This window comes from Phoenix dactylifera, chromosome 3 (genome assembly GCF_051530095.1).
Source record: "Phoenix dactylifera cultivar Ajwa chromosome 3, Ajwa_hap1_PhDact_Kaust_v1.1, whole genome shotgun sequence".
In the NCBI taxonomy this organism is placed as follows: Eukaryota; Viridiplantae; Streptophyta; class Magnoliopsida; order Arecales; family Arecaceae; genus Phoenix; species Phoenix dactylifera.
Genome location: NC_143192.1, coordinates 14,222,419 through 14,240,404, shown reverse-complemented (window position 1 = coordinate 14,240,404; position 17,986 = coordinate 14,222,419). Strand labels below are relative to the sequence as shown.

Here is a 17,986-nt window from a genome sequence, read left to right as displayed (position 1 = left end):
CAGTCTGTTTTGGTCACAGTTGCAACCTTTGAACAAGATATATATTCCTCCAAAATTTTATGTATATCAAAAATGTTATAATACAGCAAGAATCTCAAAATTATAAGTTCCTTGTAAGTTCGACAAGACTTGAACTAATGAGACACCGAGATGCAATACAGCGGTAACCAACCCATCAATTTGAGTGAATATAAAACCGCTTTGCAAGTTTCCTCTGTCGCTGGGCATTACAAGAGACGCCATATGTTAACTTCCTGTAGTATAAATTATCAGAAAATAAAATAAATGAAAAAAAAAACTCTCTTATGGTCCCTGTCAATCATCAGCACTCAATACGGACAGCACCACTCTCCGATGATAAAAACTTGGGCTTCCTGATCACCTGCTCCAAGCACTGGACGACATCTCCGATCTGGAAATCATCACAATCCTGAATTACAAGGCCACATTCATTACCCTTCCCAACAGCCTCTACATCCTGTTTCTCCCGTTTTAGCGACGCACATGAACCCTCAAACACAACGTCCCCGCTCCTCAACAGCCTCATGGTCGAGGACTTGGCGAAGCGACCATCAATGACCCGACACCCAGCAATTTTCACATCTGGCCCTTTTGATTTGCTCCGCCCTTTGAGCTCGAAGATGCTCAGAACCTCAGCCTCTCCAGCAATCTTTGTCTCGGAAGTCCCTGGTGCCTTCTCCACAATCAGCTTGCCAATTTCCTCCAGGAGGTGGTATATAACCTTATGCTGAAAGATCTAGGACAATGAAAAGACTTGCATCAGCTTATATTCACCAGTTTCTGTTTTTATACACAGGTACTTCCGTGCAAAAGTTGTCATGCCAATAAACGGATACTGCACTGGCATTCTGATTGAGGAATGGCAAATCTTTCATTCACAAAGACAACTTAGATTTGTCATTTATGGCAAGCAGAGTAGGAACCAAGACAAGGGGGCAAATTAAATCCAAAAAAGTCATTGCCCTCCCTCTCTGGCCATATCTATTCAATATATTTTTTTGTACAAGCACAGTGATTAAGCCTCCTACCTATGCTTTTCTATGTTTATTTAATCAGATATAATGTTAGTTCCTGTTCGTTGGCATATTCAGTATCTTATATAACACAATGCACACATTTAGGGGTCACATCAATTAACAAGATAGAATGTGAATATAGTATAACACAAATTGCCATATTTCTTACGGAAAAAAAAAAAGTTCATATCGACATAGTACAATAAAATGATCAAAGTTGCAACAAAATTGAAAAGCACTTTTAACTTATTTTAGCAACCAGACAAGTCCAGCCTAGCCTGTGTTAGCACTCAGCGAAGCATGGTAACTATAACATACCACAATATCAACGTCAATATAGGCATGACATATTAAATGTGTAAGAGCAGTGTTACCCAGACATTTCAAATTTAGGATGTGTCCAGACATTGGGACACTTAATGACACTCCTTGACACCAAGTCAATACAACAACATGTCGTCACAGTTGCATATCAATTTTTGCCATTTACACCTAGAATTTGAAGTCTATCATAACATTAGTGCAAGTTTTACCAACTTTATCAAATTACAAAAACGTTCGACCAACAACTTGTACATTATAGACATAAAGCTGTACATATTTATAGATATCTCTTTATAATATGTACATGTCCCCGTATCTAATTTTTTGGACGTTGTCGTGTCCAATTCTTACCGACACTCGGACACGATAACCATGTCACATCCAGGTAACATTGTGTAAAAGCCTGGATAATATGAAGCATCACTATTTAGTTCATCCAACTTTTGGTGGATCAGAAGCTTGAACTTGGCTTCTTTAACATGCTAAACTAATTTATCTTTGTAAAACTGAAGCTCTTTTAGTTAACTTCCTTAGAAAGTTTATTCCACAGACAAAGAAAGAGGCATGTAAATTTTACAGCCTATAAATTAATATCATCGCCATAAATTGTTATTGTAGTTTATCTGCTAAAGTGTGATACACCATCCATGATTCCAACCACACGTACAACTCCTAAATATAACTGCAGACTCTAGTCACTACAAATTACCAACTGATATAATAGCAGCAAGAATAAAAAATTAAAAAGTTAATACTAGAGCAGCATAACGATACCTTTATGTTGGCTTTGCCGGCTGCCAGACTAATGGCACTTGATAGGTTGCGAACGTTAAATCCAATTATGCATGCACCACAAGCTTGGGCTAAATCAACATCAGATTGAGATATTGGCCCAACACCAAGATGAACAATATTTACGAAAAGCTGTCGACGAGATTTAGATTAAGCATGTGAGTTCCACTAATGCAGGGAAATTCTAACGCTATATTTCATGATTATAAGATGAGTTTTACAATTATTACATACCTGTGGACTATTCAAACTCCTTAATGCATCCGTAACTGCTTGAACAGTACCTTGCACATCAGCTTTAACTATAATAGGCAATTCAATTCTTTGAGGCGCCTCTTCCGAAATATCTGGTATGTCTGTCCTTTCTTCACTAACCTTCCAAAGCCTATCTTTCTCTAGTTTCTTTTTCCTCCCAATACTCAGCATCCTTGCTCTCTCCTCTGAATCTACGACAACGACATCATCTCCAGCCATCGGAAGACCCTTTAGTCCTTCAATCTCAACTGGCATTGCAGGTCTTGCTGACTCAGTTATCCTCCCCACCATATCCCTGATGGCCCTTATTCTCCCCCACTGTGCTCCCACAACAATATATTGTCCAGAGACCAAGGTCCCGGACTTCACAATTGCAGTAACCAAAGGCCCTCTACCCCTGTCAAGCCTGGCTTCAACTACATAAGCTTGGGCAGGCCCATCTATTCTGGTCTTCAGGTCCATCATCTCAGCCTGAAGGAGCAATGCCTCCTCCAATTTATCCAATCCAGTTTTTGCTGCAGCAGATATTTCAACAACCTGTACATCACCACCTAAATCTTCCAACAGTAATCCCTCTGAACCAAGTTGAATTCTCACCCTCTCTGGATCAGCTGCTGGCTTATCACACTTATTTATAGCTACCACAATTGGAACATTAGCTGCCTTGGCATGGGACATAGCTTCCAGTGTTTGTGGCATCACACCATCATCTGCTGCCACCACAAGAACAACAATATCTGTAACTGCAGCACCTCTGGCACGCATTGCACTAAATGCAGCATGCCCTGGCGTGTCGAGGAATGTGATTGAGGATCCTGATGGCATGTCAACAACAAAGGCACCCAAGTGCTGGGTAATTCCACCAGCCTCCTTGGCTGCCACTGATGTTTGTCGCAAGGCATCTAAAAGAGAAGTTTTACCATGATCTACATGGCCCATGACTGTCACAACAGCTGGACGTGGATGAAGCACTGCACCCTCATCAGAGTGTAGCCTTCTAATATTAACCCCTACTTCCTGCAACAAAAGGGAGCATCCAAAATGAGTTTTTATAGAGCACATGGATACAGAAGATGTGAAACAGATGGTTTACAAAACGAGAGACATTAAAAGGCATCAAAATCAATGGGTGTAAGTATTTCTATGGTGCCAAGCCTTAAATCATCACTTTTTTAAGGTTAGCTTCATTGCTGCAGCACAACTGAATGTGAAAACCCACTGTTACTCCAATTTTGTCTACAACAAGGAACCTTGAGAAGCATATCTGTCCACGTGGTCAAGTATTCAGATGATCATAGAAAATCAGGACTTATTGCTATCCTGAAAATCGATTGTCTCCATAATGTTTTGTAACAGCATAAATCACAATAAACCATGCAGGCAGGCAGGCATGATGCATTCGTTCATGCATACACATGTAAGAGTGCACTTTATTTTCATATCTGCAGAAAACATCCACAATTTTTTTGCAGGTTGCTGGAGCATTATACCCTTAGCCTGAGACGAATTCACAAATTTAGTCTAGTCAATGCACACAATCTGGTAAAGAACGCACACGTCATTCAAGTTGATTAACATCTACAACATGGTCTTGCAAGCAGTTAAGAGATAGGGTATGATGGTCCAGTAAAATTCCAAAAGAATCATTTTTCAAGTGTGTGTTGCACTACAAATATAATTATGTAAACCGCTTTTGACAAATGCTTATAATTTAAACAGGATGTTTGGTCCAAAAGCCTGGATAAAGATAAGAAAGGACTGGCATCTAACAACCAGGCAAAAGAAGCACAACGTAAGAAATAAAGATTAGTTAAACCTATCATGGACATATAAGATAGGAGAATTTGAACCAGGTAACATGATGATGTGATGCCATATCACATATATTAACATGTCAAAGCACTCCACAGAAGTGATACGATTTGACTAATAATCCATAGCTGACATCTCAATCATTTAGTGAATTAAATAAATTCATTTTATTTCAATACATCAATAATAATGGGTTAACTAGAAATTCAGCAAGAGTTAAGTGGCTTTCATAGAACATTCAGTCTCAGGTACAATATGGTATGCTTAGGACCTCCCTATCTATAATAAAAGTTAGATAAAATGAGGAAGGATGGTGAAGGGCTGTAGCATGAAAAAATAATTGTTGACACTAAAAGAAGATTTATGAAGCTCATAAAGATCTCAACTGGAAAATAAGGTTACGATGGTTCCTACTAAGGGAATAAAGATTAAGTGAATCAGTAAGTATTCTCTGTTGCATACACACCACAAGAAAAAGCATTTATCAAACTGGTTAAGTAGAAATAAGGTTCCACAAACAATAAACAACAAATCAAAATAAATAAAAAAAAGAAAAGAAAAGGTCTACCATTGCAACCAGCTCAGCTATGTCAATGCTAAGGGGGTCAAACTCTGATTCAACCTTTTCACCAACATTTGCAAGTATTTCTTGCAGTGCACCAATTTTTGCACTTGTTCTCTTAGCAAGCTCAAGGATTGTCATTCCTTCAAAAATGTCGACAGTTTTTTCGGGTGTGGATTTCACAGTCAATTTTTGCTTTGGAGGTACGTATGGTGCTTCTACAGGTGCCTGGGTCCTGTTATCTCTCTTCACACGTTTCTCTTTCCTGAGAGCTTTTAAACCAGGTGCTTCTTCCACTTTCCGTTTCCATGCCAACAGATCAAGACTTTGATGAAATTTCCTAAGCAAATAAACATGTTGTCACCACATAGCTGATAAGCAAAATAGAAGGATGGAGAACACAAGAAATCTGGTAGCAGGTATGATAGCCAAAAAATCACTTGCATGACTGCTGACTGGTATTGCACAAGAAAGGTCAGTAATCTGAACAGAATGCAGAATACTGCACAAGAAAATGTGCTCTAAAGAGCATTTTGCATATATTAATTTGACTTTCAATAAGTGATTTTCTGGTCCCTCAATAGTTAACCTTGTGCTTATCCTAAAATTTCTGTAAAATTCTTGCAAGCTTCAAGACTTTAGAAGATGTCTTGTAAATTGGAGGAGCAAGGACAGAATACCTATAAATGAGAGAATATGTAATAGAGTAAAATATGAAACTATAACCATAGGATAAAACTTTGAAGCCTCTTAACAGCAAGATTGGGCATTCAAAAGATAAATATGAAAGCTAAAAAGCCATAAGATATGTCTCTAGAATTGACCTCAAACATTCATAGATGGAAACAAAACTTATAGATTTACTTCCATATTGTATTTACTCATGACAGCAGTACTTGGTAAATTTCAGCTTCAATATATATAGAACCAAGGAGATATGTCTTCAAGTATAAAGACAGACTAAGAAAAATGCCCTAGTCTGAAAACTATTAATACAAGGCAAGATCACTTTGATAATCTGGTTTCTGTCAGGCACTTTATCCTGTGATGGCTTCTTGTATTGAAATTGATGTATATAAGAGAAGAAATGACTGACATATTTCCACCAAACACACAAGCACAAGGTGAGACCAGTTCAGTTCAACATAGTCTGAAGTCTGAACCAAATACTACAATTTACAGACTGCATTCCCCCCTAAGCCTCCATATCTGAACAAAGTATAAACCAAAAGGCTGCACTTCCTCCCTTTTGCTAAAAGAATTTTTGCCAGATCCATACATCCTCATCAGCTTCAGACTCATTTACAGCGAACACCTAAAGCTTCGGCTAAAGCTAGGGCTAAAAGCCGGTCCGATTATATCCGACCGTATCCATTTTCTTATCCGATTCGGATTGGATTCGGCTACTTTTTTTTTTATCCGATCGGATCCGGATACGGATTCGGATAGTCAGTTCAAAAATCTTCTGGTTACGGATATGGATACACATGATTTTTTTGGATTCGGATCCAGATTCGGATATTCGTATAACAAAAGTAAAAAAAGAAGTTTAAGTTAAGTTAAATCGGAAACTAATTAAATATTAACCAAACCTAAACTAAAAAAAATCAAATATTGAATAACCATCACTTAAGATAGGAATCTAAATACAGAATATCCGATTCGAATAAAATTTTTTGAATCACCCCGCATGCCTGAAAGGCTCAAACCTCTCGTTCGTCTGTTTCGTCCCTCTTTCCACTTCATCGCTTTTAAGTAACTAGGGTTTCAAAGTTTTCATCCATTTTCTAGTTTAAACCCGACGATTGCAACCGGCTACAACCGTGAAATGCCTTGGAGGCACCATAGATCCCGTCTACTTTGGTGACAAGCAATCTTAAGCGGCATATCCTTTATAAAATTGTTAGTTTTTATTATTAATAAATACTTGTTAAAATTATATTTTTTTAATTAAATCTTTCCTTTATAATCATGTCTTTATTGGTAGTTTTCATCAATGAATTTTGCTCATATTTGATTAATATCCGAAATAGTATCCGATTTATATCCGTATTCGAATAAGAAAATATGGATATGTTTAATATTCGATCAATATTTGTATCCGTTTATAACAAGTATGGGCATACTTAATATCTGATTCATATCTGTATCTGTTTAGAACAAATATAGATAATAATTTTGATATCCATTTAATATCCGTATTCATTGAAAAACATAGATACAAATATAAATATATCAATATCCGATCTGTATCTGATCCATTTCTGCCCTAGATAAAATAAAAAAAGAGAGTTTACTTTCTTATCAATAGATGAAAGTCTCTCCCAGCACAGACTCCAAAGAGCAGTTGTTGGTAGATCTTCCATGCAAAAGAACCACAATAATGGATGCTCCAGAGCTTCAGACGAGTAACAATGTAACATTATCGCTCTCTCTCTCTTTTCCCAAACTAGGCCAGCTTGGGTAGGGCTGAGGTTAGCCTCAACCCAACGCAACCCACCCAAGTTGCAACACCATGCAGATTCCTATCTTGGTTTATACAGCCCAGTCAGTGACCTAAACCTATATTGTTGTTCTTAAAAAATAAAAATAGGTCATGGTGGCCATCATGGCAGTTTTAGGCCCGAAGTTTCATGCATCGCCTATGGCAGCCTGGCATGGCATCCTACCAGATGGCGAGCAATATGATAGGCCTTAGCTCAGTGGATCTAGGGGGTAGCCACAAGCCCACAGCAGGTTAGACCAGTTTCCAAGTGGACTTTTTAAAAAAAGTTTATGAATAACAGGTACAACAGCAAAGCACTATGACTTCCTCTCCCTCAATCATATTTGGCCTTCTGTTTGAGCATTTTGCTTTATTAATGATATAATGTTATGAGTTGTGACTCTATAGAAAACAAAATGATTAGTTCACATAGTCATAATTAATACCAATGATTGAATCTTAAATTCGACACATGAAAATTCTGAGAAACATCGTCCATTGGATGCTTAGTAATGTCAAATACTAATATCTTTTTAGTAGCCTGCCTTGAGCTCAACTTGCTTCCCATTGCATGAGCCATCCACTGCATGCCATGAACCCCCACAACCACTTTGTGTCCACCAAGTGGTTTACAAAACACTGACCCATGCTAGCTTATATGGATCCTTTAGGTGAAGAGATAATAAAAAAATACCTAAAAGCATAGTTTCAACTAAGCATGCTCTCATGGCAACTTATTAATATGATGTAACACATCGAAGTGTTGATATGGAGTCTCTACTTCATACTTAAGAGAAGTTGATATGAACTGGCAGCCATACGAATGAAATTTCTGAATTTCATCCTTAGCTATGGCAAACCAAGGCTTAGTTTTCCCTTGATTTTCCTAATCGATTGACTAAGTCTACCATAACATTTCTATGGATATTAGATACATAATACCATGTAAACTTCTCATACTATCATAGACACATCAGAATATGCAGTACTAAGTAATAGATATTTTCACTAATGCCTCAAAGTAATGTATCTTATATTAAAGTTATGGTGGTGTTAGTGCACCAGCACCAACTCCAATATGTATACCCAATGAGGGGAGAAGGCTCATTCCAAAAAAGGTGGTTTTGAGCTGCTCAATATTAGTTTGTCGCGAACGCATGCCTAATCACATGCTAGAGCCCATATTCAGAAACAGAGGTGCATAAAGTCATCAGCCAATAAGCACAATAAGCAGTAAGGACCCCTTATATCGTGTTTTTACCAGGCCAAAGTAGTATGTACAATACACCCGAGGCAGGTATGGACAAATACACCTAAATCATTAGTCAAGGTTCAATCTCATATACTTCGCACTATACTATTACATTTTTTGGTTGCAATGGCATCTGGAAAAAAAAAATCGACGATAAAATCACAGATGGTGTTATGTATTGTTAAGGCCAGCCTATGTGTGAACTTTAGCATCATTCCACTCTCAAACATGTCCATTCACCCTAAAAAACAAGCAACAAGAAAACAAAGAAGTATTCTGGGCTTTTTCAATTTGTTTCACTATCCCAAATTACCCCGAGAATAAAATTATTGTTTTGAAGGTCCATCCTATCTTACCTTTAAACAAATCAAAGTGTTTAGTATTGTCAAACATTGAATTACCCTCTTGTTAAACCTCACAATCCTCTAATAATTAAAGTTACTCTTAACTGATGTCATTGAAAAACTGAACAATAAGCACCCTCCAATAATAACAAAAAAATATTACTGTGTCATTCCTTGGACTTTGTTAGTTTCCAACAAAAACATGAAAGAAAATTTATTGAATGTAAGAAATGTAATGAAAAGCAAAAAGAAAAGAAAATTGAAAATTTTCTCATCTAGTCAAGATAAAGCAGTATAAAGGAGTTGGAGAGAAAATGATGGTTATGGTTGGAATCCACCAGCTTTTTGTTGTTTTCTGTCAAAATCACAACATAAAATAAGAAAATGTTTAGCCCCTAGAAAATTTAGCCCTTTATATTGTCCTTAATTTTTTTTGTTCTTGCCAAAGAAAACTTAATGAATCATATTCCTTATAACCTACAACCAAAATCACCTTCCCATAAGGATTATTACTTACCCTCCATCAACTATTGCCTAAAATATTTCTTTAACTACCTCAAGCCTTCTAATAGGCTATACCTCACTTATCTTATACTCTTTCAGACTTCAAGTACAATCTAGATAAAACTAAAGTGGGTTCCAACAAAACCCTTTCCAAAGAAAAACCCATTGTACGACTTTCATTCTTTGGACCAATTTCAGGTGGGTTTTTCCCTCCTTGTTTTCAAAGAAGTAAATGAATGATTCTACTGTTAGAATGTATAAAATGTGTCAGGACAGGTTAATACACCTGATGATATACTGATTGTTTGAAACTCCACCATTAACAGCAGTTTCCAATATAGCACTAAGAGGGCGATCTGCAGCACAATGTACATTGGACAGATAAATACCAAAAAATTGTCAGAACTGAAATTCAGGATAATATTGAGATTTGCTAATTTAAATAAGAAACATAAATACTAATGCATCAGAAATAGACTCCATGCATTCAGATATCACATTAACGATGATGCTGTGGTATCAAAGGCTTCAAAATCAGACAAAAAATCTTATTTATTGTTTATTTAAATCAATAGCCACGTCGGATCATGTTTTTAACTTATGCTTTTTGGTTTGGTATGTTAACTTACAAGCTACATGAACCACGCCCTCTAATAGATGGTGGCCCCTCCACATGGACCCCACATGAAATGCATACAGCAGTGGGAGATGGGTGTTGCTCATGCCTATGCAAGGGATTGAAATACAAACAGATCTGGGTCTAGCACTCCACTAGAGACCACTAGGCTTCACCAACATCACCCAATTCATTATCCGCCATGCCAAAGGGGAATTTAATCTTTTTCCCATCAAGATAGGAAGGGAATTTAGGCCATACTAAATAGACATAAACCTTATTCTTCGCCTCTTCTCTTCTATTTTCACTTATTCGCCTCCCTGACCGTACTCTTGTTCTTACTTCACTTCCATTCCTTTGTCATTAATCCCTGGATGAGCAAAATATCTATTTTAATCTCTGTTTGATGGTTCTGATATATATACTTAATTGAATCCTTTTAAGGTTTATTAGGAATAATTCATGTAACAAAAACTATGCGTATAAACAATATAGTTTTATTAGAGGATAATATATGACCATATTCCTCAAATGTTATTTTACTCTACATGCACATGTGTCATGATATATGTCAGATCTATTATATCTATCATAAGTACTGAATTATCTCCACGTATGCTACAATAGGCTTCTGCTATAAACCTATAAACTTTGTGGAACATTTAGTAATTGGAATTTGCTTCATGGTAAGATGCCTATAAATCCATTCATCTACTAGTAATCCATAAGCAGATAGCTAGACACTGTTAGAAACATATAAATGCTATATAATTTCACTCTACAGTCAATTATCCGATATTCTAATGCAAGAATGACATCAGTTCTATGGCACATATGAGATATCATAACTAATTATAGACAGAAATCAAAGATATCGATAAGTTTCAAGCTTTAATCAAAAATCATAACACCAATTATTAGGCTGCATTTGGCACCATTTCAACTTGCAGTTTTTAAAAACTGAAAACAAAAGCTCGGTTTCTATTTTTTCTTTTTGATAACTGAAAACTGAAACCTGTTTGGTAACGATTGCTCTTTTTTCTTTCTAAAAGCTGATACTTTAGGTTATGTTTGGCATGTCGTGGTGATGGCAGTAGCGTTGGTAGCGGCAAGGGTTGATAGTGGTAGCAGTGGAAGTGGTGGTAACACAGATGTGGTCGGGGGTCGGGGGGTGGGGGTATGGCAACGATGACATCAATGGCAGTGGTGACAATGGCGTCAATGATGGCGATGGCAGTGGTAGTAGCATTGATGATGACCATAGTGGAGGTGGCAGTGGCGATGGAGGTGGCAGTGGCGATGGTGATGGTGGCATGCTGGCAGCAGCCTCAAAAGTTATAAGAGGACATGTTTAATTTCAAGCTGAATTTCAAGCAAAGCAAATGACTTATTCACTTGTCAGCCTAATGCATCACATGTGGCTTTGGGAGTAGTTGTCCTATCATATTTTCCAAAATAAATCTTTGATGAAATGAATGAATATGCAATGAAGTATTACTAAATAGTTGACATTTTCAACAAAAATTCATAACATGGCCCTTCGGATTCAAAAATCAGTTACTGTTGTTTGCTAGGCATTGCTATATTTTTTTATTAACATTTGTCCCATTCATGGCCATTGTTTTATGCATACTCTTTTTAATAATAGATAATCTATCTACAAATTTTTAATTTTCCAATTATGCTAATTTTCCAAACACTAACCAAACTTTCCTCGTTACTTATTGTAATACAAATTCCCCAACTTTTCAAATATTCCAAAATAAAAACAGCCAACCTCATAAACAAAATGAGGTGAGATAAAATAGAACAGCAATGTTAACAGCGCTTCTCTCACCAAGTCTATTGCCATGCAACGAAAGGCATGTGAATTCACATAGAATAAAAACACAGGCAAGGCAACTCACTGATGCTTAGCTAATTAGTTACCCAATAGCCCATTGGACTTTACTAATCATAATTATGATGCATAACCTCTAAATAAAGTGACATACTTGAACTTCATAACTTGTATGTATTTCTAAGGTGTATGGTTCACAATCAAAGCATAATGTGGCTTTGAATAAGGTCCACCATGCATTTCAAAACCTAGCTCGACTGATACCATTTATTTTATTACCATTTGGTCCACAGGTATCAAAAAACCCCAAACAAAATGATTTTTTGTTTTAAATCCTGTTAAAATATTCTAGATCGCAAGGATCCATGTCCTAACAGTCCCACTACATCCCGCCTGTACTGTACCATCCCGACAAGAGAACGACATGGAGACTGCCTTAAGGACACAGTTTTCTTATGGACCAAGACATATAGACCATTCTGGTCAGTACCAGGCAGGACCCCAGCACTTGGGACAGCTTGGTATTCGAAGACAATTTTTCTTTCATTGTTTCTCTTCATTCTTCTTCTACGTGTTGGTTTTAATATGTTGCAACCTATCTAGATACGATACTAACCCAGAAGCAAACCGGGGATGGGTACCAGTTCTGAAACTTTAAGTTTAATCCTTGCTAGATGATAATTAATAGTGTAAATTCTCAATTTAAATAGTCAAGAATGTAATATACGTTGGCAGCATTTGTGCTGAAATAGTCCAAACAGGTTAGCCAAACATTAGTCATAATTTACTTTTCCTCCAACTTTTAGTTCCAATTTTTCCAAATCTTCTCGAAAGTCCAAAAATCTAAGTCAAATATATAGAAAATACTTCCAAACTTTTAAAGAAATGAATAAATGACAAAATATTAGTATAAATGGCCAACAGATACGATAAACTTGACTTGATGTACTCCTAGCTGAAACTCTGAAGTCCAACTTGCTTCATTGGAGCCAGAACATTCCCTTATCTATTTCACAGCATGGCAAAATTCCAAATCATAATGATCAAAATAATTTCAAAATCATTAGCGACAGATAAAAGAAGTTCATATGTATTTCAATTTTCTCTATGAACATATGAAGTGAAGATTAATTGCATGAAATGCATCAAGTGGATGTGACTTACCTGGTATCCTTCCAAGTGAACTAGAGAAAAAATGCGCCACACCTCCTCGAGTTGTGGATAGAAAAACTTCTAGTAACCTCGCATGGAAACCCTAAAAAAGAATTAAGTACAGTAAAAAATAAGGCTCGTAAGCTAACATGAAGGAAGGAGGTGACTGTCTATTTACAACCAATTAATTCATATATTCATATTAGCTATTTGAAAGCTGATTATTGTCGACTAAATGCGCAAGCAAAAAAAAAAGGAACTATTTTACTATTGCTCCTCACCCTACATCACAAATGCTTTGGTTGATTAGCACACAACATCCTTGCATTGTCAAAAAAAAAAATTTGAAGCCAATATATTCCTTCTAATTGATGCCTAATGACTTTAAATTCAAAATTCGAGTTTTCATTCAAGGTGATAATGTCCTAAATAACAATCTTAATATGTTGAAATATAGCTAATGTAATTAACTCTATGGAAGTACACTAATTTAAGTCACATGAAAATTGAATCTTGTCATCTAAAATAAAACAGATCAAACCAAAATGAAGGCAATATTAGGTCATGCCATTCATAGTTAGATTCTTAGTTTTGTATATACAGAGAGAGAAATGTCAAGAGCAGCTAACAGTTATGTTTCTCTCTCGAATGTAATTGAAGAGAACAAAGAAGAGAAAATGACATGGTAATTTTATCAAATTGACATTAAAAGAAATACATGTAATTAAGAAGCACTTGAGTAGATCAGCTAAATAAGGTATTTTCGCTTGCCTTAACCATGATCATTGGACTTATCCCAAGTTGATGAATCCTTGTTAACGGTATATATGCATTTATTAAACCAGAAAAATCAGTCCAAAATCAAATTCAAAGGAGGAAAATAAAAAGAAAAAATCATAACCATTTCCCACATGTTAAAGAGCATACGATATGTAGAGTTGAGATTCCTAGCTCTGCAAACACTCCTAGATATAAGAAACCACGTAAAAATCACATTGTGAATTACTACAAACTGACTCAAGAAAATTAATATTTTTTACTAATCTCATAATCTCCTGACTATCCGACCCTGATTTTCCCAAAGCATCCTCGAAATCCATCTGATGTTGTTCCACTTAGCCCTTGACAAACCAGACTAACCCAAACCAGGTCATCCTAGGAAAGGGATAGACAAGGGGCGGAGAATTATGGTTATATTTGATTGTTAATGAAAGTATGTAATGAATTATGTACATGGCATGAATATTTTGCGACAATGCATTTCTACTTATGATTTACATTCACACTATCTATTACATAGATATGATGTGTGCATGCATAATAGGATACTTAATGAGCTGCCAAGCTCACATGCTCTCTTTTAATGATTTTCAGAGAAGCATGATACCTAGAGTTACTTGGGATTACTTGTTGTTGGAGATATGAAGAAATTAGTAGAACTGAATTCTAGTTGAATTTTTAGATTTTACTCATTGATTTAGAAATTTTGAAACCTGGATGATTCTATTCAATAGTTTGTATTATTGGACATGATCGTTGACAATGGAAGTTGTTAATTTAAGATTTGGTGAGGATATTAAAATTATGTTTGAGATCTTGCTATTTTTAAATCTATTATTTGTTCAACAATAGTGTTCATATTGTCTCCAATTTTATAGGCTTTTGTATAGGTTTCAAGGCCTTGTAAATTTCATAGGATCATGCCTTATGTGATGTACGGCCATATCACATGCCCAGCTTGTGTGGCAGGTCTGGGGTGCGATATAGATATCAGAAAGTCTCACAATTCAATTTGATACAATTGTAGTACCCAAAATATATATAAGAAGTAACTGTAGTAACTATCCAAATAATTAGGACATTGGCATCATACCTCAAACGAAACAACTCAAAGACCTTTCTAAGCAATCAAAATTTCGTTCTAGCGTCAAAACCTCAAAGTCATAGCCCCTCTGGAATATTTCAGATAACCAGAAGGTCAAATGCATCATTCCCTACTAACCCCCCAGGATTGGGTCAGAAACACCATTACTTACTTCAGATAATTCCTTTAAACAAGTCATGAGTTCAATAATCTCGAGAGATCAATCTCTATATGCACCACTTTTGAACAAGGATGTTATATGGCATGCTAGCAATACTCAAAAGAGAATTGCACTATATAAAGTAAAGCAAATGATATTCAAACTAACACTGGCAAAATCTGACCTTTCGGCCTAACACTCTCCACGCCATTAACTCGTATGTATCCTCTGCCTGAAGAGAAAAAGAAGAAAAGAACATAAGAATTGAAGCAAAAGAATCTACAATAACCTCCACACAATGACAAGGAACTAATTCAAAGAAAAATCCCCAGCAAGAAAATCTTCAGCATTAGAAGAACTATCAAGACCCAGTTCAAGCCCCAGTTAATTACAATAATCTAGAAGGATTGCCAATTTAATTCAATAAACCAGCTTTCCGATACTCAAGCCCCAGTTCTCAAAAATCCAGTCATCCACACGCAATAGATCATCAGAAATTCAGAGAAAAAATAGATAACCACGGAGATGAGAGATGAGATGAGGAATCGTGCAAGATGACCTTAGATTAGTTGCAGTAGAGCTCGAGGCCCATGCTGTCGTGGATCTCGTAATCGCGGAGGGTGATGTGGTCCTTTGGAATGGAAAAGATAAAACCCCCATAACAAAAGATAAAAAAATCATAGTTTTCAAAAAAATAAACGATAAGGAAGATTTTTGCCCTAGATGATCCATCCCCTTCCCCAAGGTGGAAAAAAGGCCCTAAGGAAGACAAGAAAAGTACAAACGGAAAGAGGAAAGGAAGAGCGAGACGAGAAGGAGGTAGCGGAGCGCTCACATGGAGGTTGCCGAAGAGAATCTTGACGGAGTACTTGTGCGGGGCGGAAGTGGCGGTGCCCTCGTCGCCCCTCTCTTCCGATTACTCTGCGGAGATGCTTCTGCGAGGAGGAGGAGCCGAGGAGGCCTGCGCTGCGTTGCCCTCAACCTCCGCAGCGATTGAAACGGGAACGAGGGAGGCGGAAGTAGTCGGCACGGGAGAGGAGAGGGCGGAGGCAGAGCCGCGGAGGTCCGGAGGAGAGGGGAAGATGGACAGGCAAAGAACTCGGGCGGCACAGAGCTAACCCTAAGCCTAAGGTCCCTAACTGGCTAACCCTAAGGAGAATCAAGAAATAAGAATGGAGATTGGAGAACGGACCGTGGATTTCAGCTCGCGCTGAAATTAAAATTAGGCTGATGCGGGCCGCGGAGAGTTGGGCCGAGGCGGGGAATTGGGCCGGCCCTAAGCCTTATTTTGTGGGTTGTGGCCTTTATCTATCCGCCCAACAGGTTATACGGGTTAAATGGATCAGACATCTAAAATCTGCATCCGACCCAATTAATAAACATGTTAAACGGGTCAACCTGTATACGACCCAAACTTGTTTATGGCGGGTCGAATACGGGTCGGGTCATATTTTGCCACCCCTAGCTGGAGCTATGGACCTGAATCTGCAGCACAAAGGCTCCTAGGCTTCTGAAATGGACCGAAGAAGGCGCTGGATCGGGCCTAAAACAAGGTCTGTGGCCTATTGGGCTTGGGCCGCGCTCAAGTCAACGGCACACGGGAGAAAGGGAAGGAGACGAAAGGGAATTGGGCTAGTGGCCTACGGAAGAGGAGTTGGGGTCAAACTGGTCGGCTCAGGTGTGGCCTGATACCACCTCTCGGCTGGCACACGGGGAAAAAGGGGTATGTGTCCCCTAATAGCGGGTGAGAGGAGAGCTGGATGGGAGCGGCTCGAACGAGGGCTCGGCGACGGGCGCTGCAGGCGGTCTACTCGGAGGAGGCAGCGGCCGAAGGAGCGCTTGACGGGGCTCGGTAGTGGCGGGGAAGGTTGGCCGGTGCAGCGACGCTGCTTGTCTGGGGAGGCGACGACGGCTTGGTCACCGGAGGTCAAGCGGCGACGGTTCGGTGTGCTCAGAAGAGGCGGTGAAGCCGGAGGGGGCGCTCGGAGGAAGTGATGGCATTCCCGACAAAGGGGCGACGTGGCGGCCAATCGGGACGACGAACAGAGGTAAGGGTTTTCTTTTTTTTTTTCGCGTGCAAGGCACATGCTACCCTTTTTTTTTCTGAACCTTTACGGGTTCAGGTTATCGGGTTCGAGTTTTTTTTTTGTCGCAACCCGCTCCGATACCTGTTAACTCTAGCACGTACAGATCACGTGCAATTTTTTTTTCTTTCTTTTCTTTAAATATCCCAGAACGGATCCGGGTTACTGAACGAGGGTTAACGGGTTTAGATCTTACCCGTTAACCAACTTGAAACTCACTGACAGTTTCAAGTGAGCGTGCCAAGATTTACGCCCACGGCTGCTGGTGGTTCTCGGTGGCCGATCGTGCCGAAGTTCACGCCAGCGGTTGCAGGTGGATCTCGATGGCCAGTGGTGGTGGTCGGCGACCGGTCACCCGCTCCGACATTGGTTCTCTTCTCACTAGTGGTGTCTTCCCGGCTCTCTTCCTGTGTGTGGTGGCCGGCAGCTGCTATGGTGGGTCTGAGAGACAGAGTCGAAAGAAGAGAGGCGATGCTCCTTCTCTTTTTGGCAATGCAAGTTGCGTGTGGCCCGTCAACACGCTCCGGCATCCGTGGCGCTCGGGGTACAGTGAAGATCTCGTGTGCCCACCGGAATCCTGAAATCCGATGCTGCTCCGCCATACACCAGGGTGGCGCTTCTGTGGGCCGACATTCTCCGGTAGAAATTAGTGGTGCGGCGGCGTTGTGAGGCGATTCAGGTGGTGCCGGCAGCGACTGATGGCAGCGGTGGGCTCAAGTGCGACGACGGGGGACGAACCAGCTAACGAAAAACGGTTCCTGTTTTTTTTTTGGAGTACTATTTCACTGCAGCCCAGAGAAGAAGATAGTTTTGGCAGCAGAGGCAAAACCAGGGTACTCTTATATCAAGTTGGTGCTGGACCAAAAGGGAGAAAGGCTGTAGCACGGTGACAGTCCAAGTCGG

General features: G+C 38.8%; 1 protein-coding gene across 5 annotated transcripts; it reads right to left on the bottom strand.

The window, feature by feature from the left end:
* Nucleotides 1–42: 42 nt before the first annotated feature.
* LOC103711940 (Translation initiation factor 2, small GTP-binding protein) lies at nucleotides 43–16,182 on the bottom strand. 5 transcript variants are annotated; one of them, XM_088717830.1, is made up of 9 exons: nucleotides 15,835–16,168; nucleotides 15,559–15,630; nucleotides 15,184–15,231; nucleotides 12,988–13,078; nucleotides 9,654–9,723; nucleotides 4,789–5,122; nucleotides 2,388–3,425; nucleotides 2,136–2,285; nucleotides 43–757 (listed from the first exon to the last, which is right to left on the bottom strand). In XM_088717830.1, the coding sequence occupies exons 3-9, from the start codon at nucleotides 15,208–15,210 to the stop codon at nucleotides 323–325; spliced, it is 2,145 nt and encodes a 714-aa protein (XP_088573956.1). In that variant the 5' UTR covers nucleotides 15,211–15,231; nucleotides 15,559–15,630; nucleotides 15,835–16,168; the 3' UTR covers nucleotides 43–322. The 5 variants fall into 5 exon arrangements, with proteins under 5 accessions (XP_088573956.1, XP_088573955.1, XP_088573959.1 ...); XM_088717829.1 differs by lacking the exon at nucleotides 15,559–15,630 and having other exon boundaries at nucleotides 15,835–16,182; XM_088717833.2 differs by lacking the exon at nucleotides 9,654–9,723 and having other exon boundaries at nucleotides 15,835–16,157.
* Nucleotides 16,183–17,986: the final 1,804 nt, after the last annotated feature.

Bases quoted from the DNA above. Each gene is read 5' to 3' on its own strand.
- LOC103711940 (XM_088717829.1), bottom strand. From the start codon at position 15,210: ATGGCGTGGAGAGTGTTAGGCCGAAAG. The intron at 13,079-15,183 runs GTCAGATTTTGC...ATTCTTTTTTAG, and splicing joins GGAGAGTGTTAGGCCGAAAG to GGTTTCCATGCGAGGTTACT. The intron at 2,286-2,387 runs GTATGTAATAAT...TCTCGTCGACAG, and splicing joins GGAGTTTGAATAGTCCACAG to CTTTTCGTAAATATTGTTCA.